At 46.6% G+C, this 25,951-nt stretch overlaps 1 protein-coding gene across 1 annotated transcript; it reads left to right on the forward strand.

Moving 5' to 3' along the window:
* The first annotated feature begins 4,008 nt into the window (after positions 1-4,008).
* LOC147979447 (uncharacterized) lies at positions 4,009-5,955 on the forward strand. The gene is made up of 5 exons (XM_087515207.1): positions 4,009-4,124; positions 4,192-4,204; positions 4,888-5,026; positions 5,150-5,392; positions 5,474-5,955. The coding sequence occupies exons 1-5, from the start codon at positions 4,009-4,011 to the stop codon at positions 5,953-5,955; spliced, it is 993 nt and encodes a 330-aa protein (XP_087371333.1).
* The last annotated feature ends 19,996 nt before the right edge of the window (positions 5,956-25,951 follow it).

A 25,951-nucleotide genomic window follows, 5' to 3' on the forward strand; every position in this document is an offset into this window, starting at 1 on the left:
GAATCACTCATTTTGCTCCTTATGTAGTCTATATTGGAATCTCTAAAAATACTTATATTTAGGAATAGATGGTGTATAAGAAATGGGATGCAGCTATACTCGACGGTAAACAACAACATCGCCCATTGTAGCCATGTGAACTACAACAGGGTTAATATCCACCAAAAATAGCAAATGGTAATAAAACTGCAGCATCTGTAGTGATATCTTCATTGAGAAAGAGTAGCACGGTAGCAAAGGGACGGATTAAAAAATGGATACAACTGTTAATTGCAATAGGCTTAACAACATCCTAATTCATGTTTTGTAAGTTTGTAGCCATTGAAATACAACTCTTTAAAAATGGATACAACTGTTGATTGCAACAGGCTTAATGGCCATTGAAATCGGTACTGATAAAAATGCAATTGGCAGAGTTAAATATCACAGGGGAGGTGCTGTCAGAGCAGATAATGGCCCAATTGTCTGTAAAAAGGTAGGGAAAATAGCTAAAACATGTTAGGCATGTTTACTACAACATGCTTAATATATCGATCGAAGCGTGGATCAGTGCCACTGACATGTGTACCTACGGGCAACCAGTAAATGGTACAAGTTAAACTGAAATTGCACAAATGATGTGAAATACTGTAAGACATGGGATGCACCTAACCTCGACGACAAACAACAACATCAGCCGTTATGACCCGGCGTAAGTACATGGACAGGCATGTTAAGTACAACAGGGTGAGCATCCACTAAAATTTCAAATGGGCAGCATCTCTAGTATATCTTCATTGTGGAGAGTAGCATGGTAGCAAATGGACGGATTAAAAAATGGATACAACTGCTAATTGTATCAGGCTTAACAGCATCCTAAGTCATGTTTCGTAAATTTGTAGCCATTCAAATACAACTATTTAAAAATGGATTCAACTGTTAATTGCAATAGGCTTAATAGACATTGAAATCGATAATGATAAAAATGCAATTGGCATAGTTAAACATCACAAGGCAAGTGTTGCCAGAGCAGAGAATGGCCCAGATGTCTATAAAAAGGTAGGGAAAGTAGCTAAAACATGTTAGGCATGTTTACTAGAACATGCTTAATACATCGACCGTACAGAACATAGCCATTAATTGCAACTGGTATTGGTAAGATTAAACTGGTGAGTACAAACTTGGTAAGTCCTGAGAGGTAGTTGCTGGGGCACTTCATCTTGGCCAGAGCCCGCCCAAAGTCAGCGACGGCGGGGGCAAGCTGTTCCTCTGGGTCGAAGCATGGATCAGTGCCACTGACATGTGTACCTACAGGCAACCAGTATATGGTAGAAGTTAAACTACAATTGCACAAATGATGTGAAATATTGTAAGACATGGGATGCAGCTAACCTCGACGTCAAACAACAACATCGGCTGTTATGACCCTATGTAAGTACATGGACAGGCATGTTAAGTACAACAGGGTTAGCATCCAATAAAAATACCAAATGGGTAGCATCTCTAGTGATATCCCAAGTCATGTATTGTAAGTTTATTGCTGGTATTGGTGAAATTTAGCTGCACACAGTAATATTTGAACATCACACAGTGTCAAGTATTAAAATAAACAAGGCACGAACATGTTTAATACATCAACCGTACAAATCATAGCTGTTGCAAGTCATATTGGTAAGATTTAGGTGGTCAGATCTTACCTGTTAAGTCATGGGGGGTAGTCGCTGGGGCACTTCATCTGGGCTAGAGCCTGCACCATGTTGACGGTGGTGGAGGCGAGGTGTACCTCCGGGTTAACATGCACAACGACCATCACGCCATGGACCGCCATCAGCTCCTGGCGGTGGAGATTTGGAGGCATGAGGATGTTTCACAGGCGCCATTTAAGCAATCAGGCCGGGGCCGTGATAGAGATCTGTGGGTTACCTGACTAGATCCGAGAAGAACGTAGATGTGGTTCAAGCTGTGGTTGCGGCGGCGGCGGTTTGAGATGTCAGTAGGGGGAGGCGCGAGGGGGGGATACTGAGGGTGGGGATGTGGTTGGAGGAATAAATTCTGAAATCGCACGCCTAATGAAAATTTCTCTGCGAAACTTGAAACTTGGGTGGGGGAAACACACAACGCAAACGAAGCACGTAAAATACTTGTGTGTGAGAAAAAAGAAAGTTAGTAGATCCCGTCTCCAAAAAAATGTACATGTGTAGTTGATTTTTTTCAGTCAATGGTACGCCTGGTTTATTAGGAAGGATCGCACAGGTAACTGACTTACGGATCATTAACGCAAAAAAACGCAGACGGGTATGGCATAGAAACCATGTGTTTTGTGATCTTCTAATGATTAACACAAAAAATGCACATGGGCACACATGCTAATCAACGCTCAAAGCCCTCAAAGGATGCTCTTACCGACATTGTACGTTAATACTACAAACTTAAAGTACTACTAGTAATTTTCTCTAATACTACGAACTTAAACTACTTCTCACATGCTGCCATCGCGTCATGCTGGCCAGACGCCGGCATTCTCCTCCCGGGCCTTGTAGGCGGCAGCCCACTGTGCCTTGATATCCGCCAAGATCTCCTCACCACGGCATGCGGCCTCTTTATTCTTGCGGCGGCGGGACTCTCTTTTCTTGACTGCTTTCTGCTTTTTCTGCTCCTTCTGTGCGGCTTTGGCCACCTCTAGATCCACGACCCATTCGGCCATGGCAGCCTCAAAGTCCGCCGATGTTACTGTCTGGCCGCCGGTGGCGATGAACTCGGTGTGGCGAGATGCCATCGTTTCCTTACCATGTGTGCGGTCACGGGCAGCGAGGAACATGGCGGGATGCCATCGCTTCCTTACCAGTTACTGTGCGCTGTGGTGCCATGGACAACGCCTGGAGAGAGCTCTAGGACAGAGGGGCCGGGCAGCCATACAGTGTGGTGGTACTCAAGTGCTCAACGACAAACGACAACAGAAATTTGGCTTCCCTTACAATTTTGCTCGTTCATTATCACACACGGTTCATCTCCGTCGCTTCCAGAAATAGTGTGCGCTGAGCCTATTGTGTGTTGCGTTATGATTGGCCGGAACCCTAGCCACGCGGATAGCGTGTGTGCACCGTAGGATGCGCCGCGATCGGATGGCAATCCACGTCCCTCACATCACCCCATGCACTTGTAGCTGGGTAGGATTTATATGCACCAAATGCCTAGAAAATGCACATGATCCCCTAAATATGGCAAATGAGCCCAGAAAAATGCCAAATTTGAACACGGTGATTTGCAGGTTGTATGTTCATCCTAGAAATAATACTCCCCCTTCAATCTTGGTGATTTCCCCCTCGAAACCATGAAACTTCCTCGGTGATGGTTCCATTTATGAAAGGCGTGCATCACGACATAAGGAAAGCATTCTCCAATTTTTACCAGGGCATGGTGAGGCCATACCATGGCACCACCACTACTAGGAAAAGGGCTATAGATGATATGGCCACTAATGGCGCACCAGACATGTGGTGCGCCATTACTATATACTAATGGTGCACCATGTGTTGGTGCACCATTAGTAATATATTACTAATGGCGCACTTGGTGTGTGGTGCGCCATTAGTAGTTTTGAAAAAAAAATAAAAAAAATTGTTTCTAATGGCGCACCGTGGTATAGTGCGCCATTACTAGTTGACATAGTAATGGCACACCACACCCACCATGCGCCATTAGTAGTTTCGAAAAAAAAAATTGTTAGTAATGCCGAGCCCCACCTCCCCTCGCCCCTTCGCCCCCTCCCCTCGCCGCCCCCTTGCCCCACCTCCCCTCGCCCCGTCGCCCCACCGTCCCAACCACCCGCCGCCGACGCCGCCACCCGCCACCGCCCCCTGGCCCCACCGCCCCTCGCCCCGTCACCCCCACCACCCACCACCGACCCGGCGCCCCGTCGCCCGAACGGCGCCCCCTTGGTGCCCCGCCGCCCCCACCACCTGCCCGTCGGCCCCTGCGCCCAAGCCGCCCCGGAGCCAAGCTCGCCGCTGCCCTGCGCCCGCGCCGCCCATGGAGCCAGGCTTGCCGCGGGCCCCCTGCGTCCGCCTCGCGCCCCCCAGAGCCAGGCCCGCCGCCGCTGCCCTAACCGCGGCCGTCCACCACCACCCACTACCCCTGGAGCCAAGGTGAGCATTTTTTTGTTTTTTTCTACTGTTTTTCTTTGCTGTTTAGGTTTAATTAGGTTATTGATAGGTTTAGGTTAGTGGTTGGTTTAGATTAGTGCTAGATTTAGGTTTAGATAATTAGAAGAACAAGAAAGTTGAAAAAAAGATGAAGAAGTAGAAGAAGAGGAAGAAGGAAAAAAGGAAGAAGAATAAGAAGAAAGTTGAAAAACAGAACAAGAAAGGAAGAAGGAGAAGAGGAGGAGGAGGAAGGAGAAGAAAGAAAAAGGATAACAAGAAAAGAAGGGAGGTGGAGAAGAAGAAGATGGAAAGGAAAAGGAAGAATGCATCATTGTTTAATTGTAGAGGCTGATGATCGAAAAGTTGACCTTTCTTAGGAGTAGCATCTTCAAATAAGTAACCCTTCATGTCTTCAAATAAAATAACAGAACAACATAACTCAGAACGGTAATATAACCAAGAATGCATATTCGAGGACGAGAGCTTTTTTCAAGTGTTTATTTGCTGCTTCCTCATAAGCAACGAGACATCTCTGAGGACAGAACATCATTTTAGTAGGATGTAACAATCATTAGTCTTCGAGAAGAATGATATTAAATAACATAGTGGCCTGTGATGTATTTTCGTACCGAAAATGCATTTGGCACTAGTCCTCGCTTAACAACATCATGGGTGGGAAGCGGGAACTTCGGAAGTGCATTGGTGTAGTTGATTATCTTCTGCTCAAAATTTATGCTGCTATAATGTTGTATGATAATGTTGTAAGGGAACTAATTCATCTCTTCTGCTTCTTATCAGAGATGGGGGGAAGCAGCCACCGCCGCTCTGCCTCACCGGAGTACGAGTTGGATGCTTTCGAGTTCTTCAGTATCATACTTGGGACTTCAGTATCAGCCACGAGGCAGGTATATAAAATGAGAGATCTCCCCTTCACCCATCTCATTATGATAACTCTGTTGTTTGCTACATCACTCCTTGTCCCAAATTGCAGAGGCTGCCTGACACTTTTATGAACATGCTGGGTGAAGATCCGCCAGATAATGTGAAGCTCCGAAAGGCCGGTAGCGGGGTTGGCAGGCTGTGGGACGTGGAGCTGGTGATCGAGGAGGGCCACATGTACCTGTGTCGTGGCTGGGAGAAGTTCTACAGTGACTACGACCTACGGACCGGGTACTTTCTTCTCTTCAGGTACGACGGTGACGCCACAATGCTCATTGTGAAGGTTTTCAACGCGACTATGTGTCGCATGCGCTACACTGACGACGAAGATGCCAGTGCATTCTGCCTCTTCTTATTCCTCTACATTTGGCTTTGTCTCACATCGATTGTTAACGGTCATTGTTGCATTTGGACAAGCAATGGCAGCAGCAGCAGCGACACTTGCTATAGCCAAAGGAGCAGCAATTATGGCTATAGCAAAAGCAATAGCGATTCTGGCTTTAGCGAAAGCAGCAGCGATTCTGGCAGCAGCAAAGACAACAAGAAGGATGATCCGGACTGGAGTGGGGGAGAAGAGGAGCAGAGTGGGGATGAGGAGCTGCAGGATGACGATGGGCATCAGGCTGAGGATGACCTAGCGCTGGTGGTGGCTGACCAAGGGCAAGAGATGGTGGTGGCTGACCATGGGCAAGAGATGGTGGTGGCTGACCATGGGCAAGAGATGGTGGTGGCTGACCATGGGCAAGAGATGGTGGTGGCTGACCATGGGCAAGAGATGGTGGTGGCCGAGGATGACCTAGCGATGGTCGTGCCCGTCCTGCCTGAAGGTGGCCTCATGATGGTTGTGGTGCCTGACAATGACCACGCACCGGTGGTGGCGCCGGCGATCCCATAGCTGGGCGACATGACCACGCCAATTGTGGTAGAAGACTACATCCCACAGCTGCCTCCACCGCCTCGCCGCTCTTGGCGCATCAAGCTGAGGAAGGAGAAGGAGAAGAACAATGAGAACTGAACTATGTCAGGTATGTCAGATATCCAAATTGATATATATATATATACTTAGTTACCTATGTTATCTCTAATATGCTTAGTTTCCTATAGGTTAGCTCCAAAATTACTTATGTTAGCACAAAATGATCAAGTTTACATAATAAGCTTATAGTCTTCTTCTTATTCTTCTTCTTTTCCAAAATGACATATGTTAGCTTCATTTTACCTAAGTTGGCTCTAATATGCTAACTTAGAGCTTATATGCTTAGTTTCCTATAGGTTAGCTCCAAAATAACTTATGTTAGCACAAAATGATCAAGTTTACATAATAAGCTTATAGTCTTCTTCTTATTCTTCTTCTTTTCCAAAATGACATAGGTTAGCTTCATTTTACCTAAGTTGGCTCTAATATGCTAACTTAGAGCTTATATGCTTAGTTTCCTATTGGTTAGCTCCAAAATTACTTATGTTAGCACAAAATGATCAAGTTTACATAATAAGCTTATAGTCTTCTTCTTATTCTTCTTATTCCTCTTCTTTTCCAAAATGACATAGGTTAGCTTCATTTTACCTAAGTTGGCTCTAATATGCTAAGTTAGAGAGCTTATATGCTTAGTTTCCTATAGGTTAGCTCCAAAATTACTTATGTTAGCACAAAATGATCAAGTTTACATAATAAGCTTATAGTCTTCTTCTTATTCTTCTTCTTATTGTTCTTATAGTGTTCTTCTTCTTCTAGTATTCTTCTAGTCTTCTTCTTCTTCTCTTCTTCTCTTCTTCTTCTTCTTCTTCTTCTTCTTCTTCTTCTTCTTCTTCTTCTTCTTCTTCTTCTTCTTCTTCTTCTTCTTCTTCTTCTTCTTCTTCTTCTTCTAACTTCTTGTTTATCATTTTGCAGATTTGATTTAATTCACGGAAGCTTGCATGGATTGAGTGCTTCTTTCCCATTTGTGTTTTTATTTTGTATCAATGTGAAACTTTTGTGAATTGATGTATAACGGTGTTGGATGAACAATGTGAGACTTTTGTAATATGTAACGATGGAACTATGTGTTGGCTATGTATGTATATATGATGAAACTTGTGTGTGGGATATGATTGTTATATGGATGCTTGTTGTATATATATATGTGTTGGATATCTCATATGTGAAATAGTGACCTAAGATTAAGAAAAAATGATTTTTTTAAAAAATTGTTACTAATGGCGCACTTCCATGAGGTGCGCCATTAGTATACCAGATACTAATGGCGCACCTATGGGATACACCAGTGGTGCGCCATTAGTATACCAGACACTAATGGCGCACCAGTGGTGCGCCATTAGTAAAAAATTCTAATGGCGTGGTGCTAGTGGCGCACCTGTAGTGCGCCATTAGTAGGCAAAACAGGTGCGCCACTAGTAGGCCTTTTCCTAGTAGTGCACGCCAGGCGTCATGTTTTCCAACCATGTGTTTCATTTTTTGTATAGTTCTAAACCCAGTAAATGATGCGTTTATGGTTGACTATTGCCACACATTTCCTTGAAATATCTTCCCATTCCTCGTAAAAGGTGTGAGAATGTACTAAATGACATGAGCATGGTTTTCCAGACCGTTCTTCTGCACCTTTTCATGCAACGATTGTTCGAATTTGAATTATGTCCATTAATGCCTAGAAAATGCACATAATCCCATAAATATGGTAAATGAGCCTGAAAAAATGTCAAATTTGAACACGTTGTATTTCAGGAGGTATGTTGATCGTTGGAAAAAAACTGAATGACAAACTAGGACGGATATTTGGATTCCCCTTCAATATTGTGGATTTCCCTCTCGAAAGCATGGAACTTTCTCGGCGATGGTTCGATTTATGAAGGGCGTGCATGACGACATAAGCCAAACCTTCTCAAATTTTTACCAGGGCATGGTGAGGTCATACCATGGCACCATGCCAGGTTTCATGTTTTTCAAGCATTTATTTCATTTTTTTCTATAATTGAAAACCCAACAGACAAACATTTGTTGTTGACTATTGCCACACATTTCATCGAAATATCTGTCCATTCCTTGTAAAAGGCATAAGAATTTACTAAATGGCACGAGCATGGTTTTCCAGGCCGTTCTTGTGCACCCTTTCATGCACCGATTGTTTGAACTTGAATTATGTGCATTTATGCCTAGGAAATGCACATAATCCCCTAAATATGGCAAATGAACAAGGAAAAGTGCCAAATTTTTACACGGTGATTTGCAGGTTGTATGTTCATCATAGAAAAAAACTCATGGACAAAGGAAATTTGGATCCCCCTTCAATCTTGGTGATTTCCCCCTCGCAACCATGAAACTTCCTCGGTGATGGTTTGATTTATGAAAGGCATGCATGACAATATTTTTACCAGGGCACGTTGAGGCCATACCATGGCACCACACCAGGCGTCATGTTTTCCAAGCATGTATTTCATTTTTGTATAGTTGTTAACCCAGTAAATGATGCATTTATGGTTGACTATTGCCACACATTTCCTTGAAATATCTGTCCATTCCTTGTAAAAGGCATGAGAATGTACTAAATAGCACGAGCATGGTTTTCCAGACCATTCTTGTGCACCTTTTCATGCATCGATTGTTCGAATTTGAATCATGTGCATAATTAATGCCTAGAAAATGCACATAATCCCATAAATATGGTAAATGAGTTCGGAAAACTATGAAATTTGAACATGTTGCATTTGAGGCGGTATGTTGATCATTGGAAAAAAAGTGAATGACAAACTAGGACGGAAATTTGGATTCCCCTTCAATCTTGGTGATTTCCCTCTCGAAAGCATTGAACTTCCTCATTGATGGTTCAATTTATGAAGGGTGTGCATGACGATATAAATCAAACCTTCTCAACTTTTAACCAGGGCATGGTGAGGACATACGATGGCACCATGCCAGGCGTCATGTTTTGCAAGCACGTATTTCATTGTTCTATAGTTGATAAACCAGTAAATGACGTGCTTGTCGTTGACTATTGCCATGCATTCCATTGAAATCTCTGCCCATTCCTTGTAAAAGGCTTGAAAATTACTAAATACCGCGAGTATGGTTTTTCCAGACCGTTCTTGTGCACCTTTTCAATCACCAATTGTTTGAATTTGAATTATGTGCATTAATGCCTACAAAATGCACTGATCCCCTAAATATTGTAAATGAACCCGGAAAAGTGTCAAATTTGAACACGGTGATTAGCGGGGTTTATGCTCATCATAGAAAAAAACTCATGGACGAAGGACAAAGGAAATTTGGATTCCCATTCAATATTGGTGATTTACTATCGCACAAGATTCATCTCCGTCTCCTATGCGAACCGTGTGTCTTCACTCACACATGCAAAAGGAAAAATAAAACCCTCGCCCACTTCGTCCCCACTCACCCGCCGCGGACTCCTCTGCAACTCTGCACCCTAAGCTCGACGACTGTCGGCGGGCGTAGTTCGCGCTCCAAACGGCACAGGATATCGCCCCTACCGCTTTCCGCGACCTATCTGCATCGACATTCTAGACTCTGGTCGATTGGGGTTTTCTGCGGGATTGGTCGAGGGATTTTTCTCATGGACAAGGTAATCAACTTAGCGAAATATTCACTCATCTCTTATCGCAGTCCGTCCGTCGCTGTTAATCAACTGGCGGAAATCGCCATGGAATCGTTTTTGTTCTAGCTGATTCATGGGTGTTCATTCATGTGTCCACAGTGCGAGCACAAATCGGGCAACTGTGGTTGTGGCCAGTCGGAAATGAAGATCTATCTCACCATTCCAGATGACTTCAGGGAGCGCCCGGTATGTTCAATCTCAACCTACCACGGTCAGCATGGCCTAAATTTGTGAAGATATACCGTCTGTTGCTACATTATCTATATATTTGCATCAAATCATTGTTACATTATCTACTTTTAATTCTATATTTTTGTACTTTACTTTCATTTATATATTGATCTGTTCTATCAGTTACTCCCATATTTGCATCTTTCTCTGTTATTTCAATATATCTAATTTATGATCTTAATTTTCATTTCAAGCAGTCCATCCCTTGCTTTGCAAGAACATGAGTAGAAGAAAATCTTGGGCTTTACTTTGTTGTTGACTCCTAGGATGTTATATTGACAACGCAACATGGATTTACAATGACAGTTAGTGTAAAACTTGATAAAGATGGTCACTCCTATTTTAACGCGGACCTTTGGAGAAAAATGTCTAAGTGTTATGAACTGAAAGCTGGCAATAAAATTGTAGTGCATGCACCACAACCTGGTCTAATTAACATGGATGTTTACTTCCCCAACGTCATCAGCCGATCAAAGTCTGATCGAGGTTAGTGTCCTTTCAACTTTCTCCATGTTGTCATATTACTTAGCAAAATCGGGGTATTTGTTCTGACTAATTGATCAATATTTAAGCAACCAATTGTGATTTCATATTCTGACTCCGTTCCTAGGCAGTAACAAATTCTATTTACCAATTTATGTGCACTATATATTCTTCTGCCATGTTCTGAATAAATAATACCTTTCCACCTTTTAAGCAAGATATGTTGGATGGATAGTGAATGATCTATATGCTACTAAGCGTACCAAATTTCACTGGAAGGACTTGAAGCATGTCATAAACTTGGTTGATAATCTGACAGAGATAGCACAGCGTATGAATGCTGGATTTGGGATGGGATTAATTAGACCTATGGTGCACACGCTGAACAAGACCAATTGTGTGCACAAAACACTGGTAAAAAGTCTTATTTTAATGTTGATGCTCATAAACTATATATATCTTCAACGATATGTTACAATTGGTTTTTATTATACATGTCAACAAAAATTGCCCCATGTAGCAGTTCCTAGAACGTTTTCCTGGCGCGGTTGAATTACACTTGTGCCTGCTAATAACACCAAAGTGATTGCAAGGTACTGCATTTACCGCAGAAATGGAACCATTCAAATTAACAAGTTCTCCCTGTTCGGGGCAATGCATCCATATTGGAAAATTTGAGACATTGTTCTACTCATGCTCTACCAAGGCACAGGATGGCTCTTCCTTTTCATTGACGAGATGCCGAGTCGCCGTGATCAAGCTGCTTCTAGTGGATAGTTGTGGTTGTTGGCCCTCAGCCTCTTAAAATGTGCTAGTTGTTACTATATATATGTCAAGTATGTAGATATGGACCATAAGGTTGTTGGCCCTTAGCCTCTTAAAATGTGATAGTCGTTACTATGTTAAGTATGTAGATATGGACCATATGGTTGTCAAAACCGTGTTACGAAGATCCTCCTTTTGTTGAATAGTGTAACCACTATATATATGTTACTCAAATGTTGTTACCCAAGTTCATAAATTTTCATCGAAAGTATTAGTATCGTACACAGTTCATTGAGTTTAGCGTGTGCCCGATGTCCAGAAGGCATTTGCATATTAACTGTCCATATTGCAAATTCACACACATGTTAACATAAGGAAACGTATGTGTAACATACTAATCATCGCACACGAGTACTCGCAGACGCACCATGTGCGATACTCCTAGCCACCGCAGGCAACTAGTTTGTGTTTTTCAATGTTTTTTTGTACACACAGAATCACACACGAACTAACTGTATTGACCGTCTGTGTTGTAATTTCTCATCGCAAACAATTCATCCGAGTCGGTTGTTTGCCACGTATCACACACATCTTGTTTACACGACTCGTTTGTGTTCTTTTGGCTCATCGCAAACACTTCATCCATGTGAACTTTATGCCGCATATCACACACATCTTGTTAAGTTGAACCGTTTCTGTTGTGTTCCCTAATCGAAAAAAGTTCGTCCGAGTGAACCGTATGCCCTATGTCGCACACGCATTGATATGGCTGCCCGTTTAGGTTGTTCTACCTCATCACAAACAGTTCAAATGGATTAACTACATGTCCTGCATCGCACACACATTGATATGGATGCCCGTGTCTGTTGTTCTGCCTCATAGCAAACAGTTTGCATGGATTAACCGTGTGCCCTGCATCACACATACAAAAAAATATGAACCATGTTTGATGGCCCTACCATCGCAAACGTTTTGCACCTTTTTTGACGGTTTTTACACCACCATTTGCGATTATTGCATCGCACACAGTTTTGGCAAAGGGTCTCGGATTGTAGTGTCGCGTTAGCAGTATCATGCAGTATTGTAGGTATAAAAGATAAATAAAGGAGCAAACTAAAGTAAATATAAATAAATTGCAACAAGGTTTTTTTTTGTTTTTTTTGTTTATAGATCGGAAATATATGATGGAAAATAGACCTGGGAGCCATAAGTTTCACTAGAGGCTTTTCTTTTGAAGATAACATGCGGTCGGTAAACACTCTTGAGAAATTGATAGAGAAGCGCATAATTATGACGATATCTAAGGCAATGATCATGAATATAGGCATCACATCGGTGACTGATACGTCTCAAACGTACCTATAATTTTTGATTGTTCCATGCTATTATATTATCTATTTTGGATGTTTTATATGTATTATTATGCTATTTTATATTATTTTTGGGACTAACCTATCAACGTAGTGCTCAGTGCGAGATTATGTTTTTTCCTTGTTTTAGAGTTTCGCAAAAAAGGAATATCAAACGGAGTCCAAATGGAATTAAACTTTCGCGATGATTTTTCTTGGACCAGAAGACATCTAGAGGACTTGGACTACACATCAGGGAAGCCACGAGGTGGCCACAAGGACGGAGGGTGCGCCCCCACCCTTGTGGGCCCTCATGAATCCACCGACCTATTTCTTCCGCCTATATATTCTCAAATATTCCCAAGCCAACCAGGAGAGCCACGAAAACACTTTTCCACCGCTGCAACCTTATGTACTCGTGAGATCCCATCTAGGGGCCTTTTCTGGCATCCTGCCGGAGGGGTATTCGATCACAAAGGGCTTCTACATCAACAGTATTGCCTCTCCGATGAAGTGTGAGTAGTTTACCACATACCTAAGGGTCCATAGCTAGTAGCTATATGGCTTCTTCTCTCTCTTTGATTCTCAATACCATCTTCTCCTCGATGTTCCTGCAGATCTATTCGATGTAATACTATGTTGCGGTGTGTTTGCCGAGATCCGATGAACTATGGATTTATGATCAGCTTATATATGAATATTATTTGAATCTCCTCTGAATTCTTATATGCATGATTTGATATCTTTGCAAGTCTCTTCGAATTATCGATTTGATTTGGCCAACGAGATTGGTTTTCCTTGCAATTGGAGAAGTGCTTAGCTTTGGGTTCAATCTTGCGGTGCTTGATCCCAGTGAGAGAAGGGGAACCAACATGTATTGTATTGTTGCCATCGAGGATAAGAAGATGGGGTTTTCATCATATTGCTTGAGTTTATCCCGCTACATCATGTCATCTTACTTAATGTGTTACTCTGTTCTTCATGAACTTAATACTCTAGATGCAGGAAGGAGTCTGTCGATGTGTGGAGTAATAGTAGTAGATGCAGTCAGGAGTCAGTCTACTTGATATGGACATGATGCCTATATTCATGATCATTGCCTTAGATATCGTCATAACTTTGCGCTTTTCTATCAATTGCTCGGCAGTAATTTGTTTACCCACCGTAATATTTTCTATGTTGACAGAAGCCTCTAGTGAAACATATGGTCCCCGGGTCTATTTTCCATATAATCTTCTACTTTCTATCATATAAGTTTCCAATCTACCATTTTAGTTTCCTATTTACTTCCTTTGCGATCTTTTACTTTCTGTTCCATAAACCAAAAATACCAAAAATATTACTTTACCGTTTATACATCTCTATCAGATCTCACTTGGAAAATAACCGTGAAGGGATTGACAACCCCTTTATCGTGTTGGGTGCAAGTCGGTGTTTGCTTGTGCAGGTATTTGGTGACTTGAGCATTATCTCCTACTGGATTGTGTCGGTGCAACCCTGGGTCTATTGCCTAGACTGTGCACAGGCACGGGAACAAGATTGAAGCACCAGCCCAAGTCAGAGTGCAAGAACCCAAGAGATTTGATGGACCAACATGCAGATCAAAAGGGTGAAGATCGAGCCACAGAAGCAAGGTATCCTCAAGAGAGAAGCCTCCCTTGCCGGGCAGGCGAGCCCGGCAAGGGGTAAGGCCACCCCCAGAAATAGACAACCAAAGCACCCCGGCAGGGCCTCTTGGGGTCCACGAAGGCGCAACCACCTCACCAACCACTCCACCATGACCCACGTCGCCGATCAGTGCGGTGTCAAGCCGCAAAGTGATTAAGTGACAGCCGTTCGCCACATGGCAGCTGTTTCATACAGGAGAAACCCACAGATGACACCCGTCCTGGGACATGTCAAGCGAGCGGACGCGGAGCTGGCAAGATAGCCCGGTAAGCCTTGTCGGGCAACCAACGATGTGACATTGAGCGGTGCATTTAATGCACCCTGTCAGCCCGCAGAGTTAGGTATGATAGCACTATTCGTTGTCTTATTAGTGCATAATGACTACTTTGCCACTGTGGTAGCCCCTTGATCTATAAAAGGAGGCCCATGGAAACCATAGAAAGGGTTAGAAGGTCTGATAACCCACACCCCCATACGCGCGTAGTCGCTGCTGCCTAAAGCAACCCTTGCCGGGCAAGGGTACTACGCACCACCACCACCTTTCCACCATTAATCCACCAAGGAGGAGTAGGGTTTTATGCCTCATGGCGGCCCGAACTTGGGTAAACTTGCCTGTGTGATCTCTGTCGTGCTGCCCCACACTCGTCTGCTCTTTGTTTAACACGTTGCCCCCCTGCTGAACCAACAAGGGACCTCCTGGTCCCATAGGTGATCCTGGTTTCCTGCGACATCTTTGGCACGCCATCTAGGGGGTTCGCTTGCGTGAACCTGAAGGCGTCCGCAGCGCGTCGACTTCATCACAGTCTTCATCTTCGATGCCCCCATCGACCATGGGGCCCAAGAAGAAGCCCGGTCCTTCGGCTCACCAATCCACCTTGAGGGCTCCGCCGCCCGCGGCCTCCAACGCTGCGGGAGGTGCAAAGGAGCACGAGGACGCAGACACTGCTGGGGAAGTGGTCGAAGGAGGTGGCGCCGTCACCACTTCTCCCGCGGCCGATGTAGGAGCAGGAGGCACCGGAGGAGAGCAGCATCAGCAACACCCCGACGACCACGCTCCCCAAGGTACAAGTGAGGGGTTCATTCCATATGTGCCACTCTCTCTTGCCAACGGGCACAACCACCACAATGGTGCTCGGACTGGGGTGAACCGCCGCCCTCTGGCCGCCCCCACCATGGGTGCAGTCCCAGCGCGTGCACCTCCCCCTGGATGGGCCGACGAAGTCCTTGTGCCCGACGAAGCCGCTGTCCCTCGAACTCCTTTGCTACACCACATTCAGGTGGTCGCCCCGCAGCAACAGCGGGGGCGCAGTACTACCACCGCTGGCACCGTCAGGAGCCGGCGATGGTACGATCAACTTTGTTATCATCCCTGTCAAGTACAGCTTCAGAGGCCATGGCGCGAGCTTAGCTGCTGCTGAGGTTTCCGCCAGCGGCCGAGCAGATGGACGAGTGGCACGCCACAATCCAAAGCCTGCTCGGTTTTGCCAAAGCTGGGGGCTCACGGTGAGCTGGTCCGGTGCGACCTCCCCAAGCGACAGCAACAGCTCATGCTGCAGATCACACGGAAGGGGCCATCCCCACGGTGCAGTCCCCGCCACGGCAGCCAGCATGAGCGCAACAGAATCAAGACCCCGACGATGTCTCGATGGCCTGTTCTGACCCTCGAGCACGTCTAGGCCAACGTTGAGCCTTGGAGGATAGGAGGAAAGGAGATGCATGCGTCGTCGAGCAACGCCGTGACGACCTCCACCGGACCGACGGGTGCGACAACCTCAACATCGACGAGCCTGCGCTCGATGTTGGCGGGTGCCTATCATTCGAGGTTGGCTGCCCTGCCTTCACATGAGAGCTGCGACAGGTCTGTTGGCCGTCCGTTCGCATGTTCAAGCCAGAGATACCTAAGAAGTACAATGGGAGGCTGAACCCGGCAGAGTTCCTAAGCATCTACACCATCGCTGTTCAGGATGCCAGGGGAACAGATGAAAAGGTGTTTGCCCACTACTTCCCTTTGGCCCTCAAGTCCAATATGAGGTATTGGCTGACGCACCTACTGGAGAACTCCATTTCGTCAAGGGCAGACCTGTGCCATGAGTTCATTGGCACTTTCACTGGCGGTCATCAATGTCGGGACCCTGATCCTAAGTCACACCGATCTAGCATGTAACACTTCATATCACTTTGCAGCCTCACGCACGGTATTCCCACGGGTGCCACCTTACCTGGCCCGGGACCGTTTGCGCCTTTTGGCTCACGTATATGATAGTGTCGCTAGCATCCATATGACAGAGAACCAGGGACGACATGACTAGTCATGAACCCAAAGTAGCACTAACTTACAGGGACATGCATACATGAATCAACCTCGAGCATGTCGGTCAACAGCGTATGAATCCGGGCTGTAGCACTAGACTAACAGGACTCTGGGAACCCGGGCTGTAGCAGGCTAGGCAGGACTCCGGATGTCACCGCGTGACATTTCCCCGAAGGGACAGACACCACGGTGCCACGGTGCCTAGTCTATCCCAAGCCCATCCCGCCGGACACCACCTGGTAGACAAGTAGCACTACCTACAAACGCCAGAAACTAGTTGCAACTCCTGGACAGAGATCAAGTGGATTAATAAGCCGAGAGGGGCCGGATGACCGGAACGCAATGTGTGGTAGTAACTGTACTTGGATAACATACACAGAACTCGGTGCTTAGGGACGGTTCCAATGAGACAACCCACCATGTACTCCTACATGGCCTCTCATCGCTACCTTTACCAAAACGTGTTCACACACTTAGCCTTTATCGGTAGGACATGTTCACCACTCCGATTCATTCCTGATGAATCAGACCTGACACAACTCTAAGCATAGCTGGCATAAAGAAACCAAGCATGGATGAGTAGGCACAACAAGGCTCAAACAAGTCCTATTCATGCTAGTTGGTTTCAACTATTTACTGTGGCAATGACAGGTCATGCAGAGGAATGGGTTCAACTACCGCAGCAGAAAGTAGCGGTTTGAATCAATGTTGTCCTAATGAAGTATAAGGAGCAGGAGCGAGAGAGTGGGATTTATCGAAATGCTCAAGGGGGGTTGCTTGCCTGATAGAACGACGAAGGGGTACGGCTCCTCTGACAGGTACTCGGGAACACCTTCTGGAGTGGAACCTATCGAGAAGAAACGGTGCCGGCGATCAACACACAAACAAATGCAACAAAATTATGCATGAACATGACATGTGCAAATGCTAGTGTTTGGGCTAATGCAAGTTGCTACCAATTGGTTGAAGCCCATTTGAATCGAAGATTCAAAGGCAAATTCAAATTGAAGCATTTAAAATGCCCATATTATGTTTTCACTTATACAACATGTATAAGTTTGTTTTTCATGCATGTAACTGGCATAAATAGATTCCTTGCATTTTTCTGATAATTTTTCATATATAAATTATTTCATTCTGAGCTATGGTTGAATTATTATGATTTTTTGAAGTTTAGGCAATATTCTAGAATTTCCTGAGTTAAAATAATTTCAGAAAAAGAATAACTGCGCCAGCACTACGTCAGCATGATGTAAGCAAGTCAACGGGGCTGACCAGGTCAAACTTGACCAGTGGGTCCCACTGGTCAGTGACCTAGTCAACTAACTAAGTTAGTTAGTCCTAACTAACTGGGCAGGGCCCACTAGTTAGTGACTGTAGTAGTTAACCTAGTTAGTTAATTAGTGCTAACTATAGTAGTTAGTCAGGCGGGGCCCGCAAGTCATTGAGAGAGAGGGGGGAGGTTAAACTGGGCTGTGGGGTCAACCCACGCCGGTCAAAGTCGGCGGTCACCGGCGTTTAGCCGCCGGCGAGTCCGAACGCGGCGATGCGCTGCGGGTTCTGCCTACAGGGGGCCATTTGGTGCGCGGACTACAACTACAGGATGCGGACGCTCGTCCGCATCCAGCCGTGGTGGTGGCGCGGCCGGGGAGTGGCCGGAGTGGCGCCGGCGACGACGAGTGCGGCGGCCGGAGCTCGGGTGCGCATGGAGTTGGCGTTGTGGGGTGCAAGCGGGCAAGGGGAGGCGCTAGCGAGGCTTAGTGCGGGGCATCAAGCTCGATGGACACGCGTCTAGGACCAAATGGTCACTGGAGCGTTGCCGCCGACGAGCTCGGGCGGCGGCGCGGTTCAGTCGACAAGGGGGCGACGGCTGCGGGGCGTAAACGAGCTCGGGAAGAGGGGGAACAGATGCAGAATCTCACAGTGGAGGCGACGGGATGGTCAGCGGGCTCGGGGACGAGTCAGAGATGACGGACGGGCGCCGGCGATCTCGGCAGCCGAGAAGTTGAAGACGATGGTGATGATGTCACTATGGCGCGCCCCGGCTTGCTTGGCTCGATGGAGATGACGAAGACAACGTCGTGGAGCTCATGGGCATGTCCAGGGGGCGAGGGGGAGGCAGTGGCCGCGGCAACGGCGAGCGGTGGCGTCGGCTGCACTCGGTGGCGCTGCGGGGAAGAGAAATCAGAGGAGGGGAGGAGCGCGGGAGAGAGTGAGAGAGGTCCAGGGGTGCGTGGCGACGCGAGCGAGGTCCAGGAGACGGGAAGACAGCCAGGTAGGGTGGAGGTGGCGCGCGGTGGCCGTGCGCGTGCGTCGTGCCCAGCTTCTCCTCTGCCTACTAGCAAAAGGTAGAAGACGGGGCTGCCCCTGGTGGGCTGGGCCGCCAGGTGGGCTGGCCAGCTGGGCTACAACAGCCAGGCCTCAGGTAAGGCCCAGGTAAGTGTTTTCCCTTTTTTGTTTACTTTTCTATTTTTCTGGCATTTGTTCTGATTTAGTAAAATACTAAATCATTTTATTTTCTTCTGACAATTTTTTTTGCAGGGACCTAAGGGGTTATTCCAAAGCCCCTCAGCAACAATCAGAATTTTTGGACATATATAAAATATATCATATATATATATATATCCATGGCAAATAATTATTTTATTAATTCCAAAAGGCCAAAATAAATATTTATGGGCTCCTAAAATTATTGGTTTGAATTTTTACCTCTGACCAATATTTTCAGAGAGCAACATGAACATTTTCTTGGTCCTTTTTGGAGCACTTTTTATCTGGGTCATTTCCAGAAATGAGTTCTGAGGGTTTCACAATCCCCATTTCAAATTTAAATGGAATTTAAACATGATGCATAAATGACTAGCTAGTCTAGGTCATACCAGAACTAGGGATGTGACAATCAAGAACCCTGCAGGCCCAGCGATTTGCACCTTCTCCAGCAGAAGGAAGGAGAAACCCTCCGTAAGTATTTAGAGAGATTCAGCAAAGTTCTAGAAATATCCCAAATATCCATCCGGCAGCCGTAATAGCTGCCTTCCAGTCCAATGTGCGCAATTGTCGCATAGGATGAACGTATGGTTGCCCAAGACTGTGAAGGAGCTTTACACTCTAGTGGAAAAGTGTGCCCGGATGGAGGAGGGAAGAAAGTTGCCTGGAGAGGAAGATTACACCAATGTTCATTCAGAGGATGATGATGAATCAACTAGTCAGAAGAAGAGCAAGAAGTGCAGTAAGAAGCGGAGGGACAAGGCAGTGATGACTGTTGAAAGTTCTGGTATGCCTAGTACCGGCAAGAAGGCCAAAGCTAAGGCCCCGGGCAAGGAAGTTGCCGCGTGCACTGACTGCCGGCAAGACGTTGCTGCCGAGAAAGCCGGGAAAGGTGGTGGGCTGTATTGCAAGATTCATCGGACCAAGGGCCACGACCTTCAAGAGTGTTATCAGGTTGAGCATCTTGTTAAGAAACAGAGAGCAGATTATGAGAAGCATGATAAGGAGAAAGATCAGAATGTTGTTGGCGGTAAGGGCCGAGGTGGTGAAGTAAATCGCCCCGGCAAACCCTTTCAGAACCATGGAAAACCTGTCAGAGGCCGAGAGAAGGAAACTTGCGATGATGAGTGTGATGGAGGGGATGAAGAGGAAACCAGTGAGCAGGGGTTTCAGAAGGCCTTGGATGCCCTATGCATTGACGGAGGTGCATATTTGTACACTTCCCACCGCCAGCTCAAACGGTGGGCACGAGAAGTCAATGTTGTGGAACCAGTGGCAGAGGCTCGGAAGCCACTCAAATGGTCCCGTACGCTCATCATCATTGACGAGGAGGACCATCCTAGCCGTACCACTATGGTAGGATGTTTGCCATTGTTGGTCTCTCCAACAATTCATAACCTCAAGGTCACAAAGTTGCTGGTGGACGGCAGGGCCGGGTTGAATCTGATTTCCCCGGCAGTTATCAGCAAGCTTCAGATAGGAGAAGAAGAGCTAGAGGTTACCGGTACATTTCAAGGAGTTAATCCCAGAAGGAGCCCTCCTAAGGGAAAGATCACATTGCCAGTAACATTTGGGGGAGAACTGAACTACTAGACTGAGAGGATTGTGTTTGATGTGGTTGATTTCCCCCTACCGTACAATGGGATTCTTGGACGCCCTGTAACGCCCCGAGACCGATGTGCCAGGTGTCGTCCAGTTATTAGTTGTTGTTGCCTTGTCATTGCTTGTGTTTCATGCATTGCATATCATGTCATCATGTGCATTTCATTTGCATACGTGTTCATCTCATGCATCCGAGCATTTTCCCCGTTGTCCGTTTTGCATTCCGGCGCTCTTATCTCCTCCGGTGGTCATTTCTACCTTCTTTTGATGTGTGGGGCCTAAACATTTCCGGATTGAACCGAGACTTGCCAAGCGGCCTTGGTTTACTACCGGTAGACCGCCTGTCAAGTTTCGTACCATTTGGACTTCGTTTGATACTCCTACGGTTAACCGAGGGACCGAAAAGGCCTCGTGTGTGTTGCAGCCCAACACCCTTCCATTCTGGCCCAAAACCCACCTAAACCCTCTCTATCATCTCGGTCGTTCGATCACGATCGCGTGGCCGAAAACCGCACCTCATTTGGACTCTCCTAGCTCCATCTACCGATAAATATGTGGCTCTCCCTGAATTTTCGCGCAGTCCAAACCCTAGCGTCTTCCTTCTCGCGCCACCGGACATGTCCGTCCCGCCGCTGGAAGTGTCCACCGCCGCCGCCACATCACTCCGACCAATGGGAGCCTGCCACGTCATCTCGGCGACCGCTCCCGGCCAACCGGAGCGCGCCACATCAGCCCGCGCCGCGCCCTCTCTCTCCTCCCTGCCGCGCGGCCCGCGGGGCCCAGATCCAGCCCACGCGGGCCCAGTCGCCGCCACCGCCGTCCGCAGGCACTTGCACGCACCCGCCGCCACCTACTCGGTCGCCGGCCACCGCGCACCGCCGTCACCTCGCGCCGGCGCCGCCACTCCGGCCGCCGTGCGCCATGCCCCGCCGCCGTCCTTCGTCGCCGCCGTCCTCGACCGCCGCGCCGGCGCGCCGCGCCGGCGCGCCGCGCCCGCGCTGCTCCGGCCAACGCCCCCGCCAGCGCCCTTCCAGAGCTCCTCCGTCATCCAGCCACCGCCTCGCCTCCCTCCGGCGCCGCCCCGCTGCGACCTCGCCGGAGCTTCGCTCCTCGCCGGCGTCGAGCTCGCCGGAGCCCTGCTCCGGTCGGATCCGAGGAGGGTGGATGAGATCCACCCATCCCTCCAACCAAACGGCGTCCTCCGTCCCAGATCCATGCCGTCCCGCTTCTCCTCGTCCCGTTGACTTTTTACGGAGGGTATAATTTCCAGTTTCATATGCTCATGTTCATCATGTCGTAACTTTGCATCCGTAGATCCATTTTGGGCGTATAGCATATCAAAATGTTCGTCTCAGAGAGCACATCATTTCATCTCATTGCATCATTTTCATTTGAGTTCATCTTGATGCCAGAAATGCTGTTGGTAGAGTGCTATTTGAGATAGTTGCCAGATCTGCTGCTCCAAATAGCTATTTGTCATTTTTGCCATGATTATTGTGTGCATGATATGCCCATGAGCTCTACATGTGTTTTGTTATATGCCATGCCATCTTTCCAGAGGTGCTATCCATGTATTTTTGTGATGTGTGTGGTGACTAGCACAAGTTTGCAAAGTGGTGCATTCGTTAATGCTGATTTCAGGGACTTAGCAATTCCACTAAGTCTTTGATCTGTTTTTATCAATATGCCATATGTTCATGTTGTTTCCTAGTGATCCGTGCCTCTTTTGAGGATGATTAGTAAGGATGTTTTGTTAATCTTGTAGTGCTCTATCCATCCATGTACTTGGTTGAAATTATGGAGCACACTAGCTTGAGTCAATCGAGCTCTACTTTTGCTATTTCGTGAATCTGGACAGATTGTCTACTTGTTAGCGATTTTGCTGAGGATGTTGTAGTTGATCCGTGCATGCTATGTTATTGTTCTTGCCATGTATAGCTTGTATAATGTGTATTCTTGATGGGTGTATTCTTAGATTGTCATGCCTTGCTCTGTAGTGAGTGCATCGAGCTCGTAAACATGCCTACTTGATACCTGATTTGCATGCTCCAGTTTTTTCACTAAGTCTGTAATCTGATTATGTTTTTGCCATGTTCACATGCTTGCAATTGTATTCTCTGATCCCTTTTGGCTCAAGGTCACTAAGGGACTTTTGTTAAGCTCTTTGAGTAGCTCCATGCCATGCTTTATTTTGCCATGTTCAGGTCCTATAGCATATAGTTTTCATGCTCCAAACGGGGCTACCTGATCTGAAATTCCACACAAGTGTTAATTTCACTAAGTCTGAGATATGTTTACCAATTGCATTTTTACCATGCTTGTTTGAAACTGTTAATGGATGAATTGGCCGTAGCTCAGTGTTCATCTTTTGTCAAGCATCATGAGTGGGTCCCTGCCATGTATTTTGTTGCCATGTTTGAGTGTTGTAGCATGAGTATCTTGATGCATCTAGATGGCTACATGCTGTTTATCGCAGACCGGTGCCATATTTGAATTGCTCGCCAAAATCATAACTCCCATTCCGGTGATCTTTATATCGTTTTCAAGCGATTTCATCTGACCTTTCTAGTGGCACACTTGGATTTCCAAGTTGAGGCCAGGTTCTTTCTTTCCTTGTCAAATCATGCATAGGCATCGCATACCGCATCCCGCATATCATATCATGTTCATGTGTTGGTTGTTTACTATGTTGTGTGCTTCTTTCCGGTGTTTGCTTCTTCGGGTTGGATTCGTTAACGTCGCGTTTGTGAGGACCCATTCGACTACGCCCGTTTGTCTTCTTCATGGACTCATTCTTCTTCCTTGCGGGATTTCAGGCAAGATGATCATACCCTCGAAATCACGTCTATCTTTGCTTGCTTAGATGCTCCCTCTTTTGCTATGCCTATGCTGCGATACCTACCACTTGCTTATCATGCCTCCCATATCGTGGAACCAAGCCTCTAACCCACCTTGTCCTAGCAAACCATTGTTTAGCTATGTTACCGCTTTGCTCAGCCCCTCTTATAGCGTTGTTAGTTGCAGGTGAAGATTGAAGTTTGTTCCTTGTTGGAACATGGAGATGTTCTTCCTTGTTGGAACATGTTTACTTGTTGGGATATCACAATATATCTTATTTAATTAATGCATCTATATACTTGGCAAAGGGTGGAAGGCTCGGCCTTATGCCTGGTGTTTTGTTCCACTCTTGCCGCCCTAGTTTCCGTCATATCGGTGTTATGTTCCCGAATTTTGCGTTCCTTACGCGGTTGGGTATAATGGGAACCCCTTGACAGTTCGCCTTGAATAAAACTCCTCCAGCAAGGCCCAACCTTGTTTTTATCATTCGCCACCTAGCCTCTTTTTCCCTTGGGTTAGGCCAGCCCAAGGTTCATCTTATTTTAACCCCCCCGGGCCAGTGCTTGTCTAAGTGTTGGTCCGAACTGAGTAGACTGCGGGGCCACCTCGGGGAAACTTGAGGGTTGGTTTTACTCGTAGGATGTCTCATCCGGTGTTGCCCTGAGAACGAGATATGTGCAGCTCCCATCAGGATGTCGGCACATCGGGCGGCTTTGCTGGACTTGTTTTACCATTGTCGAGGATGTCTTGTAGAACCGGGATACCGAGTCTGATCGGAATGTCTCGGGAGGAGGTCTATTCCTTCGTTGACCGTGATAGCTTGTCATGGGCTAAGTTGGGACACCCCTGCAGGGATTTGAACTTTCGAAAGCCGTGCCCGCGGTTATGGGCAGATGGGAATTTGTTAATATCCGGTTGTAGATAATTTGAACCTTAACTCAATTAAAATACATCAACCGCGTGTGTAAGCGTGATGGTCTCTTTCCGGCGGAGTCCGGGAAGTGAACACGGTGTTGGAGTTATGCTTGACGTAGGTTGTTCTAGGATCACTTCTTGATCATGCTTTTATCGACCGTGCTTTGCCTTCTCTTCTCCCTCTCATTTGCATATGTTAGCCACCATATATGCTAGTCGCTTGCTGCAGCTCCACCTCATACCTTTACCTTACCCATAAGCTTAAATAGTCTTGATCGCGAGGGTGTGAGATTGCTGAGTCCCTGTGACTCACAGATACTTCCAAAACCAGCTTGCAGGTGCCGATGAGTCCGTGCAGTTGACACAACCAAGCTCAAGGAGGAGTTCGATGAAGATCTTGTCCTTCGTGTTGTTTCGTTTCTAGTTGGTCAGTAGTGGATCCCAGTTGGGGTCGATCGTGGACCTTGTCGCATTTGGGGTTCTTCTTTTATTTTGGTTCCGTAGTCGGACCTTGAGTGTATTTGAATGATGTAATGCTTTATTCATGTAATTATATGAAGTGGCGATTGTAATCCAACTATGTATCTCTTTCCCTTATGTATTACATGGGTTGTGTGAAGATCACCTCACTTGCGACATTGCTTTCAATGCAGTTATGCCTCTAAGTCGTGCTTCGACACGTGGGAGATATAGCCGCATCGAGGGCGTTACACGCCCGTCCCTGGCTAAGTTCATGGCAGCATCCCACTATGCCTACAACACCTTGAAGATGCCTGGGCCATTGAGAATCATCACCATCCCATCAGATGAGAAGGATGCAATCATTTGTGTGGATAAGATGTACCGGGACGCGGTCGCGGCAGAGGCAGCTCCCACCGAGGAAAGTAAAGGAAAGAAGAGAGGCTGTAGGGACTCCCGCAAAGAGTCCGGGAAGCATGCCCCCACCGATTACATAGCACCCAGAGTGTTCTAACAGCAAGAGATCCAAGGTCGCTGCACCCCAAATGAAGAAGTCCCGCCAGGGCGGGCCGACGTTGATGGTACCTTCATTATTAGCACCACCCTCGATGACAAATAAGAAAGTGCGCTCGTTGCCTTCCTGCAGGCGAATATTGATTTGTTTGTCTGGCAACCATCTAATATCCCTGGTGTTCCTAGGGAGGTAATCGAGCACCACCTTGTTGTCTGCCCACATGCCCGACCTGTCAAGCAAAAAGTCTAGAAGCAGGCCTTGGAGAGGCAGCAGTTTATTGCAGAAGAGATCAAGAAACTTGAGGCAGCTGGTTTGGTTAGAGGAGTACTGCATCCCACATGGTTGGCAAATCCGGTGGTAGTCCGGAAGGCTAACAGGAAGTGGAGGCTTTGTGATTTCATAGATGTCAACAAGGCTTGACCGAAGGACCCATATCCCTTGCCGCGCATTGATCAGATTGTGGATTCCACTTCATGATGCGATTTGCTCTCCTTTCTGGATGCATATTTTGGGTATCACCAAATCTTCATGTCCAAGGAAGACGAAGAGAAGACGTCGTTCATCACTCCATGTGGTATGTACTGCTTTGTCCGCATGCCATTCGGATTAAAGAGTGTCGGGTCCACTTTTGCAAGGGCAATCCAGATTGGTTTTGAGCCATA

This window comes from Triticum urartu, chromosome 3A, assembly GCF_056163025.1.
Source record: "Triticum urartu cultivar PI428250 chromosome 3A, HENAU_Tu73, whole genome shotgun sequence".
NCBI classification, from domain to species: Eukaryota; Viridiplantae; Streptophyta; class Magnoliopsida; order Poales; family Poaceae; genus Triticum; species Triticum urartu.